The sequence below is a fragment of the Oncorhynchus mykiss genome, chromosome 2 (genome assembly GCF_057628025.1).
Source record: "Oncorhynchus mykiss isolate SJ-2025 chromosome 2, ASM5762802v1, whole genome shotgun sequence".
In the NCBI taxonomy this organism is placed as follows: Eukaryota; Metazoa; Chordata; class Actinopteri; order Salmoniformes; family Salmonidae; genus Oncorhynchus; species Oncorhynchus mykiss.
In genome coordinates, this window is record NC_143023.1 from 6,659,730 (window position 1) to 6,669,816 (window position 10,087).

The 10,087-nt window shown below is 44.1% G+C and overlaps 2 protein-coding genes across 3 annotated transcripts; both read right to left on the reverse strand.

The window, feature by feature from the left end:
* Window positions 1–324: 324 nt before the first annotated feature.
* Window positions 325–5,077, reverse strand: LOC149984779 (activity-dependent neuroprotective protein 2a-like). Of its 2 annotated transcripts, none has more exons than XM_090186594.1 (4): window positions 4,779–5,077; window positions 3,942–4,056; window positions 3,715–3,807; window positions 325–3,565 (listed from the first exon to the last, which is right to left on the reverse strand). In XM_090186594.1, exons 2-4 carry the CDS (start codon window positions 4,047–4,049, stop codon window positions 1,061–1,063), a joined length of 2,706 nt encoding a protein of 901 aa, XP_090042720.1. In that variant the 5' UTR covers window positions 4,050–4,056; window positions 4,779–5,077; the 3' UTR covers window positions 325–1,060. The 2 variants fall into 2 exon arrangements, with proteins under 2 accessions (XP_090042720.1, XP_090042727.1); XM_090186601.1 differs by having other exon boundaries at window positions 331–3,565; window positions 4,784–5,041.
* A 583-nt stretch (window positions 5,078–5,660) lies between these two features.
* Window positions 5,661–10,026, reverse strand: LOC149984780 (partitioning defective 6 homolog gamma-like). The gene is made up of 3 exons (XM_090186677.1): window positions 9,606–10,026; window positions 8,821–9,043; window positions 5,661–8,178 (listed from the first exon to the last, which is right to left on the reverse strand). Exons 1-3 carry the CDS (start codon window positions 9,672–9,674, stop codon window positions 7,145–7,147), a joined length of 1,326 nt encoding a protein of 441 aa, XP_090042803.1. The 5' UTR covers window positions 9,675–10,026; the 3' UTR covers window positions 5,661–7,144.
* Between the last annotated feature and the right edge of the window lie 61 nt (window positions 10,027–10,087).

Here is a 10,087-nt window from a genome sequence, read left to right on the forward strand (position 1 = left end):
TACCCTACCAACTAACCCTGCACCCATTAAAACCTCACCACTACCTCACTACTTTAAACCTACTCCAGGCCAGCAGCCTGGGACACTATCGTTCAAAATATCTTGTAACTCTACTGCAGTAAAATGCCCGTACACCCAATGTCAGCTAGAAATCATCGATTGTGGATTTATACCACAGATAAGGTTAGATAATATTAATTCAAATTGTTAATACAATTTTTATAAATCTACTAGTAGACTTGTTGGGTGTATTTCAAGCCAGGACATACTATATTTAATTCATTTTAATCCACACGCCAAACCCAATAAAGAAACAAACTAACATTTTAACAAATATGGTAATTTATGTGCAAAACAAAAACACAGATCAACGAGTTCATCTCTAGAAAAGAAGAAAAACACACATCCTTTAATTTAGCACACCATGAAAACTTCTATAGGAGAACCGAGGCACTTGTACTATGCATCTTGAATATTATATACTACAGCATATTACGCTAATAAACTGCTTTAGTTTTTGAGCCAAATAGTGCGTGTTTACAAGCTGCCCAGGCTGTGAAGTTACACTGTACATATCATCAATGACATGAGATTCCAAATAAATATTGTATGTGTCCACAAGTTCTTGGGTATATTAACAGATCGTATAAAATATCTACACACGTTTCAATTCTACTAAACACTCTTTACAATTGTACAAAATCAAATTGGTCCACAACTGTCTTTTTTGTCAAAATGGGTACAATGTATAAACTCAAGTGTTAATTGACAAAATACTAGTCAGACTTTTTTTCTCCATGACCTCAAAAGGGGACATCTAATTCTCATGACTCTTTCTCGTCTTTAAATGTTGTCTCGATGACATCGTTTCCTTTAAAATTCCCTTTTTATAATAAGAAAATAATGACAAGGGCTATCACCGTTTCTTTCTATACATCCAAAATATATCTTCTAGATAAACACAGCTTGCAATTTGGTTCATATATTTCCTTGTTTGTTTTTTGCACACTGACTCGCTTTGAATGCATTCTGTCTGCAGAATGACTGTGCATACAGTAAGTTAGACATTTACGTTCCCTGGCTCAGCTTTCTTTTCAGGTTCAATCTCTGGAACAACAAGGTCGTGCTTCAGCTTGCTCAGCTCAGTCCAGTTAAACCCCATCAGAACCTTAGTCTTCTTCTGTCGGAGTGCTTTCATACACCGGCTGCGCTTCGCCCCAAACAGAGACGCCACATCAGTCCTCTGGAACCACAGACGGCCCGCCAGGGCCTCCATCTCTTTCCTAGACAGGTAGGGCCTCTGGTGGAAGTATCTGGTGAGGAACTCCTTTCTATCCTGGAAGGGAAGCATCTCCATTCCTGTGGGATCTAGCAACAGGGACACAGTGGGGTCAAATGTAAAAGCACCAGGTTTGGATTTGTGCCCCACCTGCTGCTTGGTGGCCCCCCCTGTCGCTTCCCTAGACCTACTCGGTCTGCTCTGATCCAGGGCAGCGGCCGGCACGCCACCGTTGATTGTCTGGGCATTTGGATCAGGGTTGATCAATCTCTCTGCATCCTTGGCTGCCTTGGGGGCACACCTGCAGCGCTGGACGTGTATGGAGATGGTTTTGGAAGTGGACTTGTCTGTGTACACCCCCAGGCAGTATACACACTTGAAGGCTGGGGCCTTCAGTATGGCATGTATGGTGGGTACAATGTGATGCTTTGTCTTCAGATGGAGCTCGTAATCCTCCCCGTTCTGAGGCTTCTCTGGACAGAAGGGACAACCGTCTTTTGCTAGGTTTTGATATGCTGACTTGATGGACTCTCGTCTCAGCTTCAGATAGATCCGGTCTTTAGTCGATGTGACCAGAACCACGTTTAGCTCCTTGTCTGCAAGCAGGTCTTTAGGGACAGTTGCGCTCATGTCAAAAAAGGGAAACAAAAGGCCCCCCTGGGGATCGATTCCCAAACGATATTTCTCTTTGAGGACGTCACAGTTGGCTTTGTCTGAGAGCTTGTGTTCCTTACCCATGTGTACCATGACTTGCTGGATGGAATAGAACACCAATGGGCAGAGTAAACACTGCAGACCATGCAACAAATGCTGAAAAATACCCTTCTCCGACAATAACGTTTTACATCTTGTGCATTTCACTGTGTTATTCTCCATCTTCTTCAGAAATTGTGTCTGCACAGCCAACTCTTTGGGTTTCTCAGTGCCGTTGTCACCTTGTGTTAGGTTCATCACGGCCGTGCCAGGCGCTTGATTGGACACCGTACCGTTTCCCATGACGATAATAGTCGACGGCTTGTTCTGCTGTTGTAGAGTGGTCATGTTCTGCGTCACAAGCACACCTTTATTGACAATTTGGGTGACCCCAGCAGACTGGACTGGCATGGCAACCTGAACCGTTTCCAGTGTGTAGGTTGGCATGCCGTTTACCTTGTTGCCAGTAGGGACCAGACGGACAGACTGGGAGGACATGACGGCTCCTCTGGGACCAGACTGGGTCAACATAAAGGGCTGGGAACCACCACCCATCTTGTTTTGGACATTGATTTGGACACCAGGTGGAAGTAGGACCTGTCGGGGCTGCTGTTGTTGTTGTTGTTGGGGAACTCTAATTGTTATCGGTAACGGTTTGGTGGCATTCTGCTGGGTGTTGGGCAGCATCATTCTGATGGGACCAGCTTTGACGAGTGTGGAGGTGGGCAAGGCAGCACGGTTCTGAAGAGAAGTAACTGCCCGCTGAGTGAGTACTAAGCCGTTTCCTACTGGGCCCTGTGTGGCGAGGAACATGTGCCTCTGGTTTGGACCACACACAAGGGCCGTTGTGTTATTTGGAGCAGCCAGAAGCATAGTACCGGTGGAAGGGTTTTTTGATATGGACCTTCCGTTGGGTTGCTGTTGGTTACTGTTCTTGGAGACCAGAGAGACTACTTTTTGGACAGCCCTGGGAGCCAGGTTCGGAAGCTTCTGCTGCGGGCCGTTCCTTATGCTAGTTTTGAGGTTGGTGTTGACGTGTTCGACGATGAAGGGCCTGATGTGCTCGTGCAGTTCCTTGTGTTTGTCTGAGCTCAGAATGTGGTAGAGCAGGTGCTCCGACGTCTCCGCCGGCATGTTACACATCCTGCAGAAGAACGTGGACAATTTGACCCCGCCCGCTGTCTGTTCCGCTTCGTTCCGGTGACCATAGTAACGGTTCAACAACGACCCGTAGTGGTTCACCAGGACGTGTTTTCTCATGACATAGAACAGCGAGTCGTGGAACCCACAGCCCCGACACGAGTATTTGTCTCCTACGTCAGTGGTGGAGACTGAATGGATGGTAGTATGGGACGTGGTGGAGGTTAAAGTACATGAGGCACTGGTGGTTTTGGCTGAGCCCCCGTGGAACAGCTTGATGTGTTGATTGGTGACATCAGGCTGGCTGATGAAGGAACAGTTGGGGCAGGAGGACAGGGCGCTGATGTCTTCCTCCTCCTCGTGACAGCGCTGGACGTGTCCTCTGAAGGTGTACCATGACCGGGTAGAGAACCAGCACAGGGCACAGCAGAGCATCTCCCTGCGATATGGCCACTGAGTGATTTAAATAATAATGATGACGTTAGCATGTGATTTAAATATGAATGTTACATTTAAAATATAAGGTTAAGACATATTACAGTAGTGCAACAGCTATTATGACAGAATAATAAATGACTTGTCGTCCACAATGATGAGCGTACCCTTTTTCTCCTTTTGCCATGGTAACCGTCCGTTAGATCCTCCCAGTCTGTGTTCTCAAAACAGTCGTCTCCTGCATCAAAGCATTTAAGATCCTGGAAAACAAAATAGACCAAGAGAGGGTTAATGCAAAAATGAATCTATCAATATTCTATTAAGAGTAGCCACAGTGAACGAAGTCCCACTAATATCTGTGCTTGAACATTTGTAGTGGACAAACACAACTTACATCCAGCAACTTTTTGCAGTTGTCAAGTCCAATGTCACATAGAATATCTTTGACTCTCTTCCTTGATTGTCTGATTTTGTCCAATTTCTCCACAGGTAGTTGGTACATCTTTTCCCTGCACGAGCAAAACACACAGCAATAAATAAAAGGTTCATTTCACAAGCCAGAGGTAGGCCTAGAAACAAAAACAATACATTTTAAATCAGTTTTTTGTTGTTGTATATACTGTAAACAATAACCACTTCAGTGTCAGTGATACAAAGCAGCATTTATAGTGGAGGTGCCTCTGGACTAGTAGGCCAAGCAAGCGGTTGCCTCTGAATCCCATAAATAGTTATATATAAAATGATAACAACTTTGTCATTAGTCATTGTTGGCGGAAATGGTACGTTCCTCGGTTTTCGTTACTGGCTACATGAACGCAATGCCAGCCAAGTAGTAAAACGTATCATTTGGTCACTTCGTCTGCTGCGATAAACTGCAGTTAAGAGAAGTTACATAATTCTGTGAATGGCACACTGACAGTTGGATGTTACTGGCTAGCAAATAACTACGAAGAATGAGCAGAGAAATACCAAACCACTGATAAATAATCAGGATGCATAATAATACTGCATCTGCGCAAGCCAGCTAAAACAGTTGTTAGCTAGCTGGATGACTGACGCTAGCATCGCATTTTGCCTAATTTGCATGCACACACAGACAGGTCACTGAGGTAACTTCACCACTCATACACATTTGGCGGCAGGATTTAAATATTTGGTGAATTGCAACAACGTTTTGGACACAATGTTAATCATGCAGATATATAGTGAAGATACATTTGGGAAAGTGTACCTTACACGACCTGGCAGTCGAAGAGAAAGCTCTCGACTGAGTGCGTGCTCGTGAGTCTGTTTTCACCAATCCGAGTGGAGAAGAGCTTAGGCGCGCGCACCACACGGCTATTAAAAATATACCATGAAATACTCGGCATGCACTTATCAAATCGCTTTCTTCGCCTATAATACCAATAATGGCAGAATTTCCTCTATTTTTAATCAACCATTTCTTTTGTTTGTTCTGTTGAAGAGCATGATCCAACTATTGATAGGAAACATGGCGCACAGGAAGTGAGGAAGTGACGTTTGCTCATTAACATATTGCATGGTCATGACCCTCCAATCAAATGAGTGTGTCTCTAATTCTTAACCTGGACCATTTTGAGCACAGTAGAACAATTGAGTTGACCTTGATCACCACTGGGGACCACACCTGTTGCCACCAGGTGTATCACACTCATCAATTCATATCATACCTGTTGCAGCTTGGGGCACCCTGTGAAATCACACCTTCCGCGGAATAAACTACAATAGGTAAACATGACATATCTTCATATTGAATATAGAATACAGAATATAGAATTTTTATGGAATACATATAGGATTCTAGAATTCAAATTTGCCTGGTTCAATGAGAGATTTCTGCAGCTCTAAGTATTTCTGGTCAATGTCATTTTCCCATAAGCAGAACATTATGACAACAAATATCATACCAGGTCAGAGGTGAGCTCAAGACAGGGTCAAGCATTAGGTACTTGAACAATATTTTTGATAACTTATCAGCAAGCATGGTCTACATCTGTATTGTTGAAGTGGGTCAGGGAGACTGTTTTGTTTCATCTTTGAGTTAAACCTACTGGGCCTACTGTAAGCAAATCACAAATCACTGAAACTGTGGTTGATATTTAGCCCACATGCTCTTTAATCAAAGTATGTGGACAGAAGGGCTGAAAACTCACAGATACAAATGCCAGTGGCTCACACAATTCATAATGACACAGTTCATAATGACACAGTTCATAATGACACAGTTCATAATGACACAATTCATAATGACACAATTCATAATGACACAGTTCATAATGACACAGTTCATAATGACACAGTTCATAATGACAGTTTATAATGACACAATTCATAATGACACAGTTCATAATGACACAATTCATAATGACACAATTCATAATGACACAGTTCATAATGACACAATTCATAATGTCACAGTTCATAATGACACAGTTCATAATGACAGTTCATAATGACACAGTTCATAATGACAGTTCATAATGACACAGTTCATAATGACACAGTTCATAATGACAGTTTATAATGACACAATTCATAATGACACAGTTCATAATGACAGAATTCATAATGACACAGTTCATAATGACAGTTCATAATGACACAGTTCATAATGACATTTGGGACACACATAATGGCTTGATATTTTGTTAAGGGGATAGTTAAGGATTTATTCCTCATAAATGGCATTAGACATATTTATTTAACCTTTATTTAACTAGGCAAGTCAGTTCAGGACAAATTCTTATTTACAATGACGGGCCAATTGTGCGCCGCCCTATGGGACTCCCAATCACGACCGGTTGTGATACAGTCTGGAATCGAACCAGGGTCTGTAGTGACGCCTCTAGCGCTGAGATGCAGTGACTTAGACCGCTGTGCCACTTGGGAGACATAATAAAACCACAACAGTGCTGTAGCTTTAATAATACAATCTCTCTACACAATGCATCAGCAGTACATGTAAAGGACATGCACATTCACAGTATAACAACAAGTGCCAGAACTGGATTTACTAATAATACATAATGGTGTTTCATGACTATTTCCATATTAAATACTTAGGAGCTCCGCTTTGTGGTTTCAAATGTGCTGAGAGACTGACGCTGAGAGGGACAACATTTAAGTGGGTTCAAAAGGTCAGATCCCTGAATTCACAATGTATCATCAACACCCTATTCCCTTTATAGTGCACTACTTGTGACCAGGGTCCAGGTCAAAGCAGTGCGCTATATAGGAAATGTTGTGCCATTTGGGACCCAGCCAATAAGAAACGTCTCCTCCGTCTCAAGCATTGAAAAGGTATAACAAAGGCTTAATTAGGGAGGACAGGCTCGTGGTAATGGCTGGAGCAGAATGAGTGGAATGGTATCAAATGCATCAAACACGTGGTTTAATCAAACACGTGTTTTATACCATACCATTCACTTAATTCTGGCCATTTTTATGTGCCGTCCTCCCCTCCCTGTGGTTTGTAGTGTTCTAGAATCTGACTGTAGAATCACAAGGTGATGACCATTCCGTCCTCCCCTCAGCAGCCCCCTGTGGTTTGTAGTGTTCTAGAATCTGACTGTAGAATCACAAGGTGATGACCATTCCGTCCTCCTCCACCCCTCCCCTCTGTAGCACCAGGCTGCGTCGTAGCTCTGTCCTCAGGGTGAGCAGGCTGCTGTGGTTAAACACACCTCCATTCATCTCCCTGATGGCTGGGCTGCTGCCGTAGTGCTGCTGCAGGGTCAGGTCTCGGTTCAGTCTGAGGTTCAGGTTAGTGAGGCTGGGCTGTGAGTGATAGGAGGTTGAGGAGATGACAGAGTAAGGCCGACGGGGAGGGCGTCGGGTGGATGGCCTAGGAGAAGGCCTAGGACTCTGCTGGGGCTGGGACCAAGCCTGGGAACGGGAGGCTGTGGAGGTGGAGGCACTGGAGCGACGGGATGAGTTTCTGAGTCTTCTCTCAATCACAATGTCCAAGTCCTCGTCGCTCTGCAGCTCGTCATCAGTGAGGCTGTAGGCTCCCACACAGATGGGCATGCTGTGGTAACTCTGACAGATGGGCATGCTGTGGTAACTCTGGTAGTCTAAAGAGCTGACACTGCCTGAGTTTATCCCCGACATCCAGCTGCCGGTACGCACTATGTTATTACGCTGGTTCACCGGCTTCACCGTGATGATAAGATTGTGACTGTTTGCGATCATCATGTCTGTTACCTGGTCTAACACCTTGCCCATCACCTCAATCCCATTCACCTCAAGCACCTGGTCGTTGATGGCCAGCAGCCCTGTGCTCTCAGCCAGGCCTCCAGGGACCAGCCGTGAGATGAAGATCCCAGGTACCTTCTCCAGGCCGTGGGGAGTCACCCTCACAGTGGTCCCATCCCGGATATAGAACCCCAGGGGCCTCTCTGAGCCCTGGCGGTAAAGGCGCACCCGGCGCTGAGATGCGGGCAGGAAATCTGTGTCAATAATGGACGAGATGGGGCGGAAGTCCTGCGGCCTGCTGATGTGGACCGTGGGCCTTTTGCGGTTTACGTCGCCGCGTGGCAGGGGGATCGCTGGCACCTTCCTCCGGCGTGTCACAGTGGCATTGGGGCAGAAGGTATTGTCGTCTACTTCCTCTGTGAAAAGGAAATCTGTTAGTACACGTCTTGAAAGGCAAAACTTGTCAAATGTACTAACATACCTAATTCCCCTAAGGGCTACAATGCAACTAAATTGATGCATTGTTTGTTTTACTGTGTGGGTCAATGTGGGCAAGAAACAACTTCTGACTTAGCACAACAACCAGGGCATAAATCATACTGTCAACATGCAGAATATGTTCTGATTCTCTACAAACTATATAAACAGGAGTTCCTGAGGGTACATAAACAAGGGAAACAAATGTAGATAGTCCACCATGTAAAATAAACATACGAAAATAGCAGCGCACAGCAATTACATGAAAATAAACATCAACCCTGGACAACTAAATGACTTCCCCTTCTGCTGCTGGTGGAGACACACATAAACAACTTCCCTGATGCAAACTCTGATAAATCCCGTATGAAGAAGGCTTGCAAGAAGGATATTTGTATTCCAGTCTCAGCTTTGGATGATATATTATCTCAGTGTTATTGAAGCCTATCGATGTTACCTGGTCTTTATTACCTTTTTAATGACAGACAACCATAATAACTGGCTTAGTCTTGCATAATTACAGCTAGTTGTGTTTAGGGCTTCAGAGTAAAACAACTGTCTGGTCTGTTCTGGGTGTATACCTTGTCTCTGTATGAAGATCCGCAGTAAGGTAGGAGCAGTGGACACGGCCTTGCAGAAGTTGTCATCGTTGTTGACGGGTAGTAGCTCTCCCTGGATATCTGCATAGCCAATGATGACATCGATGCTGGTTAGACGGTGCAGGCGCAGGATGAGCTTGTAGAAATCTTGGAACTCCCCGGGGTTGGAACGGCTAAGGGAAAACCTTCTGAACTCTGCTCCATACTAAAGACAGAATGTTTCAGAGAAACTTTGTACGATAAAGAAAAGTTGTCCTTTCCATACTTATTAGACACATCAAAGCAATTCATTGACGAATTGCGTTTTTGATATTGAGTGTCAGCAATGTATTAGGCTACTGGACTAAACTAAGATGATATGGAGCAAAATATACATGTACCTGTAGATCAGCCAAGAATTGTGAGCAGAAAATCTATCTAGCTTATAGCCATAATATCGGCTATTACATATGCAGGTAATAACACATTACTTAGAATCTAAAATATAATTTTATGACAGGTAAAAATAGAAACGAATGGGTGAATGGACCACCAAATTGGTGGTAAACAGATTATTTCATACCATAAAAGCATAAACGCATTTTTTTTTAATGACAGTAGCCTACACTAGGGTGACATATTGGTTGTAGGACTATATTTAATTTTAGTCAAAGACCGTTATTCTTCCATTTATCGGGAGCACATTGCGCAGCTAGACAGCATCCTCTCCAAATGGAACAATAGTCAGCCTATAAAACAGGATGCCCAACTCCCGCGCGGCTACTTACTTTGCTTTTCACTTCCACTGTCGCACGATACTGCAAAGAAGACTGCGATTTACTTAAACTCCGATTCATTTTCTTATTCTTCAGAACCCCACTGGGTTCTGTGTGGGTTGTAGACTACTACGTCTGTGGGTTCAGTTTGATCCACCGTCTGCTGCCTGTGCGTAAAGTTACGCTTCTTCATACAAAGCCGTTTTCCCGTACTTCTGCGGGAGTAATTACTGCTTTCTTCTGTCACATAAAAAAACTGTGTTGTTCCCGGCTGACTGGTGCGGGACCGGGGCCGACGGATTGGGTAAAGTTAACCATCATGACATCACCGCCCCCATCCTTTCCATAGCTTCCCTCTCCTCTCCACCGGAGGACGCAGTTTCTTCTCTTAAGTGCTGTAGGGATGGATTACATTGGACTACTAAATATCTTATAACTTTGCTTCAGATTTACTAAATATTTATAACATTTGATGTATATATGTGTGACGCATT

Coding starts and splice junctions, on each gene's coding strand:
- LOC149984779 (XM_090186601.1), bottom strand. CDS start 4,917: ATGCCGAGTATTTCATGGTATATTTTTAATAGCCGTGTGGTGCGCGCG. Junction 4,057..4,783: donor CTCTTCGACTGCCAGGTCGT/GTAAGGTACACT, acceptor TTGCTCGTGCAG/GGAAAAGATGTACCAACTAC. Junction 3,808..3,941: donor ACTGCAAAAAGTTGCTGGAT/GTAAGTTGTGTT, acceptor TTTGTTTTCCAG/GATCTTAAATGCTTTGATGC.
- LOC149984780 (XM_090186677.1), bottom strand. CDS start 9,674: ATGAATCGGAGTTTAAGTAAATCGCAGTCTTCTTTGCAGTATCGTGCG. Junction 9,044..9,605: donor CAGTGGAAGTGAAAAGCAAA/GTAAGTAGCCGC, acceptor TTCTGTCTTTAG/TATGGAGCAGAGTTCAGAAG. Junction 8,179..8,820: donor GATCTTCATACAGAGACAAG/GTATACACCCAG, acceptor TCCTTTTCACAG/AGGAAGTAGACGACAATACC.